This window comes from Schistocerca piceifrons, chromosome 4 (genome assembly GCF_021461385.2).
Source record: "Schistocerca piceifrons isolate TAMUIC-IGC-003096 chromosome 4, iqSchPice1.1, whole genome shotgun sequence".
In the NCBI taxonomy this organism is placed as follows: Eukaryota; Metazoa; Arthropoda; class Insecta; order Orthoptera; family Acrididae; genus Schistocerca; species Schistocerca piceifrons.
This window is the reverse complement of record NC_060141.1, coordinates 723,382,933-723,399,565: the sequence shown is the minus strand read 5'-3', so window position 1 is coordinate 723,399,565 and position 16,633 is coordinate 723,382,933. Positions and strand designations below refer to the sequence as shown.

General features: G+C 48.2%; 1 protein-coding gene across 2 annotated transcripts in view; it reads right to left on the bottom strand.

The window, feature by feature from the left end:
• The window catches only part of LOC124795485 (ataxin-3-like), a 139,100-nt gene that overhangs the window by 81,517 nt on the left and 40,950 nt on the right, over positions 1-16,633 (bottom strand). For both annotated transcript variants that reach the window (XM_047259530.1, XM_047259531.1), the window contains exon 3: positions 717-853. In XM_047259530.1, coding sequence (XP_047115486.1) covers positions 717-853 — 137 coding nt within the window. The remainder of the gene's footprint in view (positions 1-716; positions 854-16,633) is intronic.

Genomic DNA, 16,633 nt, shown 5'->3' with positions numbered 1-16,633 from the left:
ACATAGGAAATAAAAGCGGTCCTAACACACTTCCCTGGGCACTCCTGACGATACCCTTGTCTCTGACGAACACTCGCGATCATGGACAACATACTGGGTTCCGTTACTTAAAATGTCTTTGAGCCACTCTCATAACTGGGAATCTATTCTGTATGCTTGTACCTTTGTTAACAGTCGGCAGTGCGGCACTGTGTCAAATGCTTTACAGAAATCTAGGAACATGGAATCTGTTTGGTGTAACAAACTTTTCATACTTTGTGTCACCAGTTTCTATTGGAAATTTTCAAGTTTCAAATTTTGTTCTTACAGGGGTCCAAAGTTATCAATGGACGGAATACCTACTAAAATAATAAATATGTGCTCTCCTTAGCAACTGACAATGTTCTTTACTGTCTTGTGATTAGAATATATTTTTTATCATGTGTGATGACATTCAGTAAAATGCCAGTGTTGGGAGTGGAGTGCAACCACATAGTCTTTAAGTATTCTCCCATACTTTCCTGGGTGGAACTGGGTGGAGGTATTTAACACCTCATGCTCAGCACAAATGCACTAAGCAGTAAGCCCTAGGCATTGCAATTTCATCCTCTTTCTCCAATGTTAACACCCCATTCTCACCCAATTATATACACAGACATTAAATACAAATTGAACAAAAACAAGCAATAAGGCTCATGTGCAATGCATGTCTTTAGCTCTTCATGGTAGGCACTTACCCAGGACATCTCTGGGCTTCCAAAGCTCGTTCATCTGTGCTGTTGTATGGTACAAGTTCCAGACCCCAAACTTCAAGAGCACTGCTTATTACTTGAACTGAGAAATACCCACTGTCATCATAATTTCCAGAAGGTTGCTGGAACAAAAATCGAACAATAGTATCTCAAACACTCTCATTACCAGTGTTAATGTAAATACACATCCACTTGCATACTGACAGTGATTTTAACAAGAAGCTGAACAAGAAGATATGCCAGTTTCCAAATTATATAACAGAAAAATATATATAAACGAACACACTGTTGGTTCAGTCAAGGAAAAATTACACAGCTTTATGTAGTTAACTTTAAAACATAAGTCTGCACAATTTTGCAGCCACTGTTAATTCCATTTACTTTCTGATTATTACAATGTGTTATTTTTTCTTCTGAATAACAACAGGCGAAAATCCTAAGAGTAGGGCCAATATATTGGGTGATTAAGAGAAAAATAGCACTGCCTAACAATCAACGAGATTTTATTTGGAAATTCTAAATAAATTTCAAGGCGTCTTGTTAGCAAGTAAGTGATGTGAAAAGAACTAGAGAAACAACTCTATTTCAATACTTAATCAAGAAATTGAAAATCTCATTCTTTGGCATCTTTGAGCTTAACAACCATTAATTTTATTGCATAATAATAATTTATGTAAAATATCTTCTTCTTGATACCGCTTTTTAGCACCTTATGACTACAAAATTGTTCCTAATCGACACCTAGGAACCAGTTGCAAAGGAGCAGCCACTATCACCCAATATTGTCCCAGACTGTAACAACTGGAGCCACATCCTTTATCAGGATTTGGGCTTCTACCATTGTTCCCAGAAATAAGGAACATTCTACCCACAATCCTTCCCCAGTGGTATTCTGCCATCCACCTAAGCTATGTATGCAATGTCCTAGTCCTCCCTTACACGACACCTACTCCCAACCCCTTGCCACATGGATCATACCCCTGTGGAAGACCAAGGTGCTATACATGAACCCAATACATCGTACTCCAGTCACATTACAAGCTTATCCTATCCTATAACTGGGAGTTGTCTTTGTAATACATCCTTCATATAGTGGAGCGTTAAGGCCTTCGTCAACAATAGACGACACACACACACACACACACACACACACACACACACACACACACAACTGCAGTCACAGGCAACTGAAACCACACTGCGAGGCTGGGGCAGGGAGTCGGAAGGATAGTATGGTGGGGTGGTAGACAGTGAAGTGCTGCAGGGGCGTGGTGCGGAGGGGGGGGGGGGGGGGGGGGGGGAGTGGGAGGGAAGTGTGGAAAAGGAGAGAAATAAAAAGGCTGGGTGTGATGGTGGAATGACTGCTGCGTAGTGGTGGAATGGGAACAGGGAAGAGGTTGGTTGGTTGTGTTTAAAAGAGGGGGGAGGGACCAAACTGCAAGGTCATCGGGCCCTCGTTCCGATTAAAATAATTCCACAAGGGTGGGAGTAAAATAATCAAAACATACGAAACACAGCTGGAAGACAGGAGAAAACCACAAGAATGACACTAAAATGGACAAAATCAGACAAGAAAACCACAGAGACGCATGAACCACATAGCAGAGATCAAAACAAAAGAGCAGATTACCATGGCTGGCTAACCATGAGAATAAAAAGGAGAAGCCAGCCACTCTGCAACACATAAAAACCTCCACCCTAAAAGCACTAGGGTGGAGGACACAGATGGACGAAGGACATGTGCTAAAACTTAGATCAAATGACAAAACCCACCTTCAAGAATAAAACTTAAAACTAAAGCTGCTGTTGAGGCATAATTGCCCAGAAGTGGACAACCAACCTTTTGTGAGCCACAGCAACACCGGGGTGGGTCCTCACAACAGAGAAGGTAACCATGTGTTAGCCTCTTATGGCCAATGAGGAGATGGCAGAGGAGAACCGATTCCCTGTGAGAGAACAGCATGGAAGACTTCCACACATTCGTAGTCTCCTAAATGACACAGTTTGTTGTGTGTACTGTAATGCCATTCAGTCTCCCAAAGCCAAAAATCACTGCAGCGTAAGACAGAACGCAGGTCAGTTTCAGAGATGCCCATCTCCAGAGGTGCTTTCCGTGTAGCCTGTTTGGCCAGCGTGTCAGCAAGTTCATTGCCCAAGATTCCAACGTGTACTGGGGGCCCCACAAACACCACTGAACGACAGGACCGTTCCAAGGCATAGGTGGGCTCCTGAATGGATGCTACCAAAGGCTGGCAAGAGCAGCACTGGTCGATAGCTTGGAGGCTGCTCAAGGAGAAGGTACACAGGAGAAATGACTTGCCAGAGCACGAGCTGATGTGCTCATGAGCATGAGATATGGCCACCAGTTCTTCAGTGAAAACACTGCAGCCATCTGGCAAGGAGTGCTGTTCAATATGTCCTCCATGAACACAAGCAAAGCCATTTTAAACCACTTCATGGGCGCGGTACATGTCGAGAATCGAGAGGAAGTGACAGCAGACAGCCGCAGATGAACAGAGTCCTTAGGGCCATGAGAAAGGTCCAGAAGAATATGTAGCCTAGGTGTACACCATGGAGGTGTACATGAATGGACCTCGAAGAGAGTTGGTAACGGGAAGGACCCCAGTTCAGACAGAAGGGACCAGATGCGAACCGTGATCTTAAGCCCTGACGTGCGCTGCCGATGTGGGAGATGAACCGCTGTGGTTGGAAAAAAGGAGACGGTAATTCGGATGTGCAGGAGAACTACAAGTGTGTGCAAAGTAAGTGGTGAGCAGTTGTGCATGCCTAACCTTCAATGGAGGGACTCCAGCCTCCAATAGGGCACTGGTCACCAAACTCGTTCTAGAAGCTCCCATCACTAGGCAGACGCCACAGTGGTGCACTGGGTCGAGGAAACACAACGCTGAGGGCACCGCTGAACCATACACCAAATTCCCATAGACAAGGCGGGATTGAACAAGGGCTCTGTAGAGCTGCAGCAGCATAGAGCGATCTGCACCCTAGTCGGCGTTGCTCAGGCAGCGGAGGGCATTGAGGCGCAGCCAGCACTTCCGCTTAAGCTGATGAAGGTGAGGTAGCAAAGTCAGTCGAGAGTCAAACACCAGTCCTAAGAATCAATATGTCTCCACTACAGTGAGTGGATCGTCATTAAGGTAAAGCTCTGGTTCTGGATGAATGGTGCGACACCAACAGAAATGCATGACACATCAGTTCAAGGCTGCAAACTAGAAACTGTGGGCTTTGGAGCAGTACGAAATGCAAAAGTCATCAATGTACAGAGAAGGTGAGACTGATGGCCCTATAGCTGCTGCTAGATCATTAATAGCCACACACTCAATATGGAGCCCTGCGGAACGCCATTCTCCTGAACACAGGGGAACTATGGAAGGCACCGACTTGGATACGGAAAGTACGGACAGACAGGAAGTTTTGGATAAAAACTGGGCGCTGGCTATAATGTGGAAGGATTTGTTGTCGCCAGGTCTTGTCATGTGCTTTACGTAAGTCAATAAAGACGGCAACTAGATGTTGGCTTCTGGAAAAGGCTGTTCGGATGGCAGACTCGAGGGACACAAGATTATCAGTGGTAAAGAGACCCTGGTGGAAGCCGCCTCGACATGGGCCAGTAGGCCGCGTGACTCCAGGACCCAACCCAACCACCGACACACCATACGTTCCAGCAGCTTACAAAGAAAGTTGGTGAGGCTGATGGGCTGGTAGCTATTCACATCAAGTGGGTTGTGACGGTTTGAGCACCAGAATGATGGTGCTCTCCTGCCATTGCGACGGAAAGACCCCAGCGCACCAGATCCAGTTGAAGATGACGAGGAGAAGTCGCCTGTAATCAGACGGGAGATGTTAAATCATCTGACTGTGGATCCGATCCGATCCAGGAGCTGTGTCGGGGCAATGTGCAAGGGTGCTGAGGAACTCCCACTCTGTAAATGGGGTTCACTGTGGTGTGTATTGAATGAGATGACTTTCCTTTCCATCCGCCGTTTGAGGATGCGAAAGGGTGGGGGGGCAGTTCTCCGATGCAGAAGCTCAAGCATACTGCTCAGAAATGTGCTCGGCAATCGTGTCGGTAGATAACAGGCCATTGATGTTAATGCCAAGGAAACCTGTTGGGGGTTTGGTACACAAAAAGATGTCTGAACTTTGTCCAGACCTCTCCCAACACTCCTCTTTCCATCGTTTTATAAGCAGGCGAATGCGGGCACGGAGCTGCTTAAAGGCTATGTCCCTAGAGCTGCTCTAGGGAAAGGTGCTGCTTATGTCCCTGTAGAGATCACTGACACTCTTTAATTGCCTCATTGACTTCCAGCGACCACCAAGGGACTGTATTTCGCTAGGGGCACCCAAAAGAACCAGGGAGTGTGTTTTCCGCCGCAGAAACAATCATTGTAGTGACCTGATCAACAACAACATCGATGGCACCCATGTGAGGGAGATTCACTGGTGACAGCAGAGGTGAAGACTTCCCAGTCTGCCTTGTTTAAAGCCCATCTGGGTAGGCATCCATGGGCATGACACCGGGGGAGTGACATGAAGATGGGGAAGTGGTCACTACCACACACGTCATCATGTGCTCTCCAGTGGATAGATGGGAGAAGGCCAGGACTGCAAACTGAGAGATCAATGGCCAAATATGTGCAGGCACCTGTATTTAAGAGGCAGTGGTCGAGTTGTGACAGTAAATTTTCGACCTCCCTACCTTGGCCAGTAAGCATGGTACCACCCCACATGGGGTTATGCGTTAAAATGTCCCAGAAATCTGAAAGGTTTAGGGAGTTGATCAATCAGTGCAGCCAATACGTTCAGGGTACTGCACCATTTGGAGGAAGCTGTACATATCAGACAGTTATTTCCTGTGTCGTCCTTATCCTGACAGCCACAACTTCAAGAGGGGTTTGAAGGGGCGCAGGTTCTCTACATAATGAGTTCAGGACATAGACGCAAACTCCATCTGACACTCAACTACAGTCGCTACAGTTCCTGCAATATCCCTTAGAGCTGTGGAGTGCACTGCTGGGAACCAGGTTTCCTGCAGGGCAAAGCAGAAAGCAGATGTAATGCTTAACAATTGCCGTAGCTCAGCTAGGTGGTGGGAAAAACTGCCACAATACCACTGGAGGATTGCTTGGATGCGAGACTGGGAAAGCATGAAACATTCAATGAGGCAGTCTACACCTCACGGTCACCTGCTGCCACCAGATGAGTACCTGTGCGATCGACATCCAATGTGTCTGAGAGCCCAGCAAGATCAAGGTTCTCAGCGGACGCCAGAATCTCCACCTCATCCACAGACACAAAGCTTGTAGATAGTTGTGGTGTGATTGCCACCACAGTGCCTTGGTTCTTGGGGGTCTTTTTTCTTTTTAGGTTTCTCTCGCTGCTCCTTAAATCTGTCTGGCTGGGAGGGCTTCACTGATTCAGTCTCAGGGTCTGAGGAGGACCATGCAGCCCTACGACCAGCTATCTGTGGTTGCTTCAGCAACTGGCGGATGTCAGCTTTGCCACTGGTAGGAACCTGGAAAGGGAGTGACCCAAGGCAAGATTTTTGTGCTGCAACACATGTTAAATATAGTCATCAACTGTTTAGGAAAGCTGATCCAATTGCTGTAGAGACCTTTGTAAACCTTATCAAGGAACAAGAGTGGCAAGATGTTTTAGCGCTGATACAGTAGACGATAAATATAATGCTTTCCTCAAGACGTTTCTCGTGCTCTTTGAAAGTTTCTTTACGTTAGAACGTTCAAAACAGGGTACTAGCACAAACAGGCAGCCTGGGTCGTTGACTAGAGGGATAAGAATATCCTGTAGAACAAAGTGGCAATTATATCAAAACGTTAGAAACAGTCAAAATCTAAATGCAGCAGCCCATTAAAAACAGTATTGTTAGGTGCTTAAGAAAGTTATTAGGAAGGCAAAAAGTATGTGGTATGCAGACAGAATAGCTAAGTCTCAGGATAAAATGAAAACCATATGGTCAGTCGTAAAGGAAGTGGCTGGTCTGCAGGGACGGGTCAAGGATATAGAATCAGTGCATAGTGGAATGTCTGTGTTACTGATAAGTCGCATATATGTACAGTATTTAATAATCACTTTCTGAATATAGCAGGTGAACTAAATAGAAACCTAGTCCCAACAGGGAATCATATAGCGCTCGTAGAAAAAAGTGTTCCGAGACTGTTACCTGAAATGTTCCTCCATGATACTGACAAGAGGGAGATTGAGTTAATAATTAAATCACTGAAGACCAAGAACTCTCATGGATATGATGGGGTATCTAGCAGAATACTGAAGTATCGTTCTATGTATGTTAGCCCAGTACTTAGCCATATCTTTAACTTTTCCTTTAGGAGCGGTCGGTTTTATGACCGATTAAAGTACTCGGCAAAGTCACTTTATAGAAAGGGTGACAGGGATAATGTTGACAATTATATACCTATTTCTATGACATCGGTGTTTGCTAAAGTTATCGAGAACATTGTATATACAAGGTGACTGGAGCATTTAAATTCACATAATTTGCTGTCAAATGTACAGTTTGGTTTTAGAAATGGTTTAACAACTGATAATGCTATATTCTCTTTTCTCTGTGAGGTTCTGGACGGATTACATAAAAGGTTGTGCACCTAGGTGTTTTCTTTGATTTAACGAAGGCTTTTGACTGTATTGAACACAAGATATTACTGCAGAAGTTGGACCATTATGGAGTAAGGTGAGTAGCTTACAATTGGTTCGCCTCTTACTTTAAGAACAGAAAGCAGACGGTAATTCTCCACAATATTGGGAGTGGTAGTGATGTTCAGTCCCAATGAGGCACTGGTAAGTGGGGCGTTCCCCAAGGGTCGGTACTGGGGCTACTGCTGTTTCTTATTTATATAAATGATATGCCTTCTAGTATTACAGGTGATTCAAAAATATTTCTGTTTGCTGATGACACCAGCTTGGTAGTGAAGGATCTTGTGTGTAATATTGAAACATTATCAAATAATGTAGTTCATGAAATAAGTTCGTGGCTTGTGGAAAATAATTTGATGCTAAATCACAGTAAGACTCAGTTTTTACAGTTTCTAACTCACAATTCAACAAGAACTGATATTTTGATCAGACAGAATGGGCATATTATAAGCGAGACTGAACAGTTCAAGTGCCTTGGCGTTCGGAGAGATAATAAGCTGTTGTGGAAAACCCATGTTCAGGATCTTGTTCAGAAACTAAATGCTGCTTGTTTACCATTAGAACAGCATCTAAAATAAGTGACAGTTCAACACGAAAAGTAGTCTACTTCGCATATTTTCATACGCTTATGTCATATGGTATTATTTTTTTGGGGGTAATTCTTCTGATTCAAAAAGGGTATCTTTGGCTCAAAAATGGGCTGTTCGAGCTATATGTGGTGTAAGTTCGAGAACCTCTTGTCGACCCCTATTCAGTGTGTGAATTCTGACATTGCACTCACAGTATATATATTTTCTTTAATGTCGTTCGTTCTTAGCAATATTAGCTTATTCCCAAGAGTTAGCAGCTTTCACTCAGTTAATATTAGGCAGAAATCAAATCTGCATGTGGAATGCACTTCCTTGACTCTTGTGCAGAAAGGAGTGCACTATTCTGCTGCATCCATTTTCAATAAGCTACCACAAGAACTCAAAAATCTTAGCAGTAGCCCAAACACTTTTAAGTCTAAACTGAAGAGTCTCCTCATGACTCACTCCTATTCTGTCGAGGAGCTCCTGGAAGAGCTGAAAAATTGAACAAATTCCAGTGTTACATTGTTGATTTTCTTTATTTAAACTTACGAACTGTCGCCTGAATACATTTCTTGTATTTCATTTTCTCTGTTTCTACTATCGTGTTATAATTTCATGTATTGACTCATTCTATGACCATGGAGACTTCTCCTTAATTTGTCCTGCAGAACGATAAATAAATAAATAAATAAAAAATCTGCAATGGAGGGACTATGGCCTCCAACAGGACACTGGTCACCGAACTCATTCTAAAAGCTCCTACCACTACGCAAACGCCACAGTGGTGCACTGGGTTGAGGAAACGCAACACTGAGGGCACCGCCAACCCATAAACCAGATTCCCAAAGTCAAGGCGTGTTTGAACAAGGGCTCTGTAGAGCTGCAGCAGCGTAGAGCGATCTGCACCCCAGTTGGTGTTGCTCATGTAGCGGAGGGCATTGAAGTGCTGCCAGCACTTCTGCTTAAGCTGATGAAGGTGTGGAAGCAAAGTCAATCGAGCGTCAAAATCCAGTCCTAAGAATCGATATGTCTCCACTATAGTGAGTGGATCATCATCCAAGGTAAAGCTCTGGTTCTGGATAAACGGTGCGACGACACCATGCATGACACACGACTTCACAGCTGAAAACTGGAAGCCGTGGGCTAGAGTCCATGACTGTGCCTTGTAAATGGCTCCCTGTAGGCGCCACTCAGCAACACCACTACTGGAGGAGCAATACGAATTGCATTAGTCATTCGCATACAGAGAAGGGGATACCGACGGCCCTACAGTTGCTGCTAGGCCGTTTATGGCCACTAAAAATTGATACTATCAATACAGAACCTTGTGGAACACCATTCTCCTGAATACGGGGGGAACTATGGGAGGCACCAACTTGGACACGGAAAGTATGAAGTGACAGGAAGTTTTGGATAAAAATCGGGACCTGGCCGCAGAGACCCCATTCATACAGTGTGGCAAGGATATGATGTCACCAGATCGTGTTGTATGCTTTATCTAAGTCACAAAAGATGGCAACCAGATGTTGCCGTCTGGAAAAGACTGTTCAGATGGTAAACTCTAGGGACACAAGTTTATAAGCGGCAGAGCGACCCTGGCGGAAGCCACCCTGACATGGAGCCAGAGAGCCACGTGACTCCATGACCCGACCCAGCCGCCGACACACTGTACATTCCATCGGCTTACAGAGAATGTTGGTGAGGCTGATGGGTCGATAGCTATCCACATCAAACGGATTTTTACTGGGTTTTAGCACCAGAATGATGGTGCACTCCTGCCATTGCGATGGAAAGATGCCATTGCATCAGATCTGGTTGAAGATGACAAGGAGATATCGCTTTTAGTCAGACGAGAGATGTTTAATCATCTGACTGTGCATCCGATCTGGCCCAGGAGCTGTGTCGGGGCAATGTGCAAGGGCGCTGATGATTTTTTTTTTTTTTTTTTTTTTTTGTGGTTTTCGGGCGCACAACGTCAATGGTCATTAGCGCCCTGACTACTCTAAGAATGCACCGCAAGGCACAAGTTGACAACAACAACTAAAAGGGAAAACACAATAAAAGACAGACTGACAGGCATAAGATTAAAACAACATCATCAAATGTCCTTAGCGAGGTTTGTCAAATTGAGAAAACAAAGAACACGAGCAGCTGCTCGTGGGTCATCCGCTAAAATGGCATCTAAACTATTAGGCAGGTTAAGATCGAGGCGCAGTGTGGTAAGATCTGGACAGGACATTAAAATATGTCTAACCGTCAGCAAGTGCCCACATGGGCAGAACGGCGCCGGCGCAGCCGTCAGCAGATGGCGATGGCTGAACCGGCAGTGTCCAATTCTTAACCTTGCTAAAACGACCTCCTCCCGCCGAGAAGGGCGTGAGGAGGACGTCCAAGCCACGGGAAGAGGTTTTAAGGCCCGAAGCTTGTTGTCGGTAAGTGCAGCCCAATCGGCATGCCACAGCGACACAACGCGCCGACAAATGACCCTGCTAAAATCGGACGAAGGGACACAACAAGAAGCTGTCCGAGGCTGGAGGACCGCAGCCTTGGCCGCGGCATCTGCAGCTTCGTTCCCAGGGATACCGACATGGCCAGGAACCCACATAAAGCTAACCGGCGTACCGACGTCCACCAGCTGCTGAAGAGAGCGTTGGATCCGGTGTACGAAAGGGTGAACCGGGTACGGATCACTGAGGCTCTGGATGGCGCTCAGGGAATCTGAGCAGATGACATAAGCAGAATGTCGGTGGCGGCAAATGTAAAGAAAAGCCTGGTAGAGGGCAAAGAGCTCAGCTGTGAAGACCGAACAATGGCCATGGAGCCGGTATTGGAAACTTTGTGCCCCGACAATAAAGGAACACCCGTCCCCGTCATTGGTCTTAGAGCCATCTGTATAAATGAAAGTCATGTTGTTGAACTTCGAACGAAGTTCCAAAAAACGGGAGTGGTAGACCGAACCGGGGGTGACCTCTTTTGGGAGCGAGCTGAGGTCGAGGTGAACGCGGACCTGAGCCTGGAGCCAAGGTGGCGTGCGGCTCTCGCCCACTCGAAAGGTTGCAGGGAGTGAAAAATGAAGGTGTTGAAGGAGGCGACGAAAGCGAACTCCAGGGGGTAGCAAGGCAGAGACATACAACCCGTATTGAAGGTCAAGAGAGTCGTCAAAAAAGGAACGATAAGATGGATGGTCGGGCATTGACAGTAGCCGACAGGCATACCGGCAAAGCAGTATATCGCGCCGGTAGGTGAGTGGCAATTCGCCAGCGTCAGCATGAAGACTCTCTACGGGACTGGTATAAAATGCTCCGATCGCAAGTCGTAAACCCCGATGTTGTATGGAGTTGAGGCGGCGTAAGATGGATGGCCGTGCAGAGGAGTATACGAAGCTCCCATAATCCAGCTTGGAGCGGACGATCGACCGATATAGACGAAGTAGGACGGTTCGATCCGCTCCCCACGACATACCACTGAGAACACGGAGGACATTTAAAGAACGGGTACAACGGGCGGCCAAATATGACACATGTGGAGACCAGCTAAGTTTCCTGTCAAAGGTAAGGCCTAAAAATTTGATTGTCTCCACGAGTGGGAGAGCAACGGGACCGAGTCGTAAGGACGGTGGGAGAAACTCTTTGTAGCGCCAGAAGTTAATACAGACCGTCTTCTCGGCAGAAAAACGGAAGCCATTGGCGACACTCCAGGAGTAAAGACGGTCAAGAGAACGCTGAAGACAGCGCTCCAGGACACGTGGACACTGCGCGCTGCAATAGATGGTAAAATCGTCCACGAAAAGGGAGCCTGATACATCAGCTGGGAGGCAATCCATTATTGGATTGATCGCGATGGCGAAGAGAGCGACGCTCAAAACTGAGCCCTGTGGCACCCCATTCTCCTGGCGAAAGGTGTCTGACAGGACAGAACCCACACGTACCCGAAACTGTCGATCCATTAAAAAGGAACGAATAAAAAGAGGGAGGCGACCGCGAAAGCCCTATGTATGCAGGGTGCGGAGAATGCCCGCCCTCCAACAGGTGTCGTAAGCCTTCTCCAAATCAAAGAACACAGCCGCGGTCGGGCGCTTCCGCAAGAAGTTATTCATAATGAAGGTCGACAAGGTAACCAGATGGTCAACAGCAGAGCGGCGTCTTCGAAATCCACATTGTACATTGGTAAGTAGGCGTCGAGACTCTAGCAGCCAAACCAATCGAGAGTTAACCATTCGCTCCATCACTTTACAGACACAGCTGGTAAGCGAGATAGGTCAATAACTGGAAGGCAAGTGCTTGTCCTTCCCCGGCTTAGGAATCGGGACAACAATAGACTCGCGCCAGCATGCGGGAACATGTCCCTCAATCCAGATGCGATTGTATGTACGAAGAAGAAAACCTTTACCCGCAGGAGAAAGGTTCTTCAGCATCTGAATATGAATAGAATCAGGCCCTGGAGCGGAAGACCGTGATCGGCCAAGTGCGGTTTCGAGTTCCCGCATGGTGAATGGGGCATTATAACTTTCACAATTCGAGGAGAGGAAGTCAGGTGGCCTAGCCTCCTCTGCCTGTTTGCGGGGGAGGAAGGCAGGGTGGTAATGAGCGGAGCTCGAAACCTCGGCGAAAAAGCGGCCGAAGGCATTGGAGACAGCCTCAGGGGCCACAAGGACTTCATTCGCGACCTTCAAGCCAGAAACTGGGGAGTGGACCTTAGTGCCAGATAGCCGGCGCAGGCTACCCCAGACAACAGAAGAAGGAGTAGAACTGTTGAAGGTGCTTGTGAAAGCAGCCCAGCTGGCTTTCTTGCTTTCTTTAATAATACGACGACACTGAGCACGTAATCGTTTATAATTAATACAATTCGCCACTGTAGGGTGGCGTTTAAAGGTGCGTAAAGCACGTCGACGAGCACGTAAAGCGTCTCTACATGCTGCGGTCCACCAGGGGACCGGTACGCGACGTGGAGAAGAAGTAGGGTGAGGGATGGAATATTCAGCAGCAGCGAGAATGACTTCCGTGAGGTGTGCGACCTGACGATCGCAGCTTGTGAAGGTTTGATCCTGAAAGGTCGCCCTGGAAGAGAAGAGCCCCCAGTCTGCCTTGGAGATGGTCCAACGAGAGGAGCACGGAGAAGGAGTATGCTGCAGGAGATGGATAACACACGGGAAGTGGTCGCTCGAATATGTATCAGCAAGTGCATACCACTCAAACCGGCGTGCAAGTTGGGGAGTACATATAGAGAGGTCTAAATGGGAATAGGTATGAGATGTGTCCGAAAGAAAAGTAGGGGCGCCAGTATTGAGGCAGACAAGATTGAGCTGGTTGAAAAGGTCTGCTAACAATGAGCCCCTCGGGCAGGATGCTGGAGAGCCCCAAAGAGGATGGTGGGCATTGAAGTCTCCAGTTAACAAAAATGGTGCAGGTAGCTGAGCAATAAGTTGCGTCATGTCTGCCCTGGTAACGGCAGATGACGATGGAGCGTAAACGGTACAAAAGGAAAACGTAAAAGTGGGGAGACTAATGCGGATGGCAACTGCCTGCAGGCCGGTGTGCAACGTGATGGGATCGTAGTAAATATCATCCCGGACCAGCAACATAACCCCTCCATGAGCTGGGATACCTACCACAGGGGGTAGGTCAAAACGCACAGAGGTGTAGTGTGCCAAGGCAATTTGATCGCATGGGCGTAGCTTCGTTTCCTGGAGGGCTACGACGAGCGGACGATGCAAGCGGAGCAGCAACTTCAAGTCCTCTCGGTTGGAGCGAATGCTGCGAATATTCCAGTTAATAAGTGCCATCGTAAGAAAAGGAAGATGAGAGAAGGGGTCACTTCAAGGCCGCTTAGGGCCTGGCTTCGAGCGAGCACTGCCGCCGCTAGCAGGAGGCGGACAGTCATCGTCCATGGGGTCTATAGGGTCATCGGCCATCTCGGGAGGATGGCCGGGAGGGGGAGCTTCCTCCGCCGGTGAACGGCCAGATGTTCGGCTACCAGCGGTGCGGCCAGGCGAAACGGATGACGGCCTGGGGCGGCAACCGCTGGGTGGCGCAGGAGAAGAAAGGCGCCGCGGCGGAGAAGGAGAACTGTGCTTCCTATGCGCCTTTTTAGAAGGACGTTTGGTGGAAGTACCGGTCGAAGGCTGGGAGGTCGAGGGACGGAGGAAGTCTGCACGGGATGGTTCCTTCTTGAAGGCCCGTGCATCTGACTTCGGGGTCTTCGACTGAGCAGAAGCTGAGGAAGTGGCTGGTGTCTGTGGGGTGATGGGAGGAAGAGGAGACGTCGACCGCGCGATCTTAGCACTGGCCGAACGGACGACCGTGGTGCTGAAGGTCAGATCGCATGTCTGGGTTGCTACCTCCCGGGTAGTCCGAGGAGAGGCGAGGACAGTGCTGTATTTCCCCGCTGGGAGCAGCGTGGGCTTCCTACTAGCCAATAGCTTGCGAGCAGCCGAGGTGGACACTTTCTCTTTGACTCGAATTTCCTGGATACAGCGTTCTTCCTTATAGACAGGACAGTCGCGGGAGGATGCGGCATGGTCACCCTGACAGTTCACACAACGAGGAGACGGAGGTGGACAGTCACCCTCATGGGCATCCCTGCCACAAGTGACACATTTAGCCGCATTGGAGCAAGACTGTCGAGTGTGATTGAAACGCTGACACTGGTAGCAGCGCGTAGGGGTCGGGACATAGGGGCGAACAGAAATAACCTCGTAGCCCGCCTTGATGCGCGATGGCAGCTTAACACTATCGAAGGTTAAGAAAAGTGTCCGGGTCGGTACTAGGTCATTGTTGACCTTTTTCATGACCCGATGGACAGCCGTCACGCCCTGCTCAGCGAGGAAAGATTGAAGCTCCTCGTCAGTCAATCCGTCGAGAGAGCTACTATAGACTACACCACGAGACGAATTCAAAGTTCGGTGGGCCTCCACCCGGACAGGGAACGTGTACAGGAGTGTGGCCCGAAGCAGTTTTTGTGCCTGAAAGGCACTCTCAGTTTCTAGTAATAAGGTACCGTTACGCAACCTGGTACAAGATTTGACAGATCCGGCTATGGCATCTACGCCCTTCTGGATAACAAAAGGGTTGACAGAGGAAAAATCCTTTCCGTCCTCAGATCGAGAAACTACGAGGAACTGTGGGGCAGGCGGTAGTACTTTTGTCACTGTTGGCTGGTCACGTTTCCGTTTGTGGGTCAAAGTCGAATGCGATGGAGTAGAATCCATTGCGGAGGAATCCCCCATGATTGCCAGCGTCTCCGATGGCGCGCTCCTTCCTTGTGGGGACCCTCTCAGAGGGCACTCCCGCCTTAGGTGAATGTTTACACCTCAGGTCACACCTCCCGAGAAACAGACGGAGGGACCAATCGGCATGGTCAGAAGGTATCAGCTCAGGCAATCACCCCTCCCCGGGCCTGGCCTTTACCAGGGGGTACGCGCGTGCCTTACATGTCTACCCAGGGCGGGGAATTACGCGTTACCCCGTCACCGGCTACGCGTGCGAACGCGTGGGTCGGCCTTCAGGCACGCACAGGGAGGAAGGAAGAAGAGGAAAAAGAAGAGAGAGAGGGAGAAAGAGGACAGACTGTCTCAAACGCCAAGGCGGAGACCAGAGAAGGCAAGGAGAAGAAGGCAATGAGAAGGCAAGGAGAAGAAGGCAATGAGAAGGCAAGGAGAAGAAGGCAATGAGAAGGCAAGGAGAAGAAGGCAATGAGAAGGCAAGGAAAAAAAGGCAATGAGAAGGCAAGGAGAAAAAGGCAATGAGAAGGCAAGGAGAAAAAGGCAATGAGAAGGCAAGGAGAAGTCAAGGGAAAGAGTAAGGAAGACAGTGAAGTAGAGAAGAGCAAAGAAAGGAACCAACAAAAGGAAGGAAGAAACGAGAAGTGAAAAACCAAAAAGACCACGATTATAGGTCGTGAAACCGTCCGTCTCCGGACGCAGGCGCTAACTACCCCCGTGAGGGGGATGGACTCCTTTTAGTCGCCTCTTACGACAGGCAGGAATACCTCGGGCCTATTCTCACCCCGGACCCGCAGGGGTGGGGCGCTGATGAGTGCCCACCCTGTAAATGAGGCGCTATAGGGTTCACTGTGGTGTGTTGTGAATGAGAGGATGTTCCTTTCCTTTCACTGTTTGAGGTGGGAAAGGCTGGGGAGCAGTTCAACACAGAGGCTTGAGCACAGTGCTCAGCAAAGTGCTTGGCAATCACGTTTGCGTCGGTAGGGAGCAGGCCATTCATGTTAACGCCGGGGACACCTGTTGGGGTCTGGTACACAAAAAGACATCTGAATTTCGTCCAGACTTGGGAAGGTGACCGAATGGTCGACACGTACCTCTCCCAACACTCTTGTTTCCATTGTTTTATAAGCAGGCGAATGCGGGTATGAAGCCGCTTACAGGCTATTAGGTCCTCTACGGAAGGGTCACTGTAGAGCTCGCTGACGCTCTTTAATTGCCTCAGTGACTTCTGGTGACCACCAAGGGACCGTCTTTTGCCTGGGCACCCCAGAAAACGAGGGATTGAATACCCGGTGCAGAAATTATTGTTGTAGTGACCTGCTACATCACAACACTGATGGCACCACTTAGGGGAGATTCAACGATGACAGCAGCCGTGAAGGCTACCCAGTCTGTCTTGTTTAAAGCCCATCTGGGTAGCT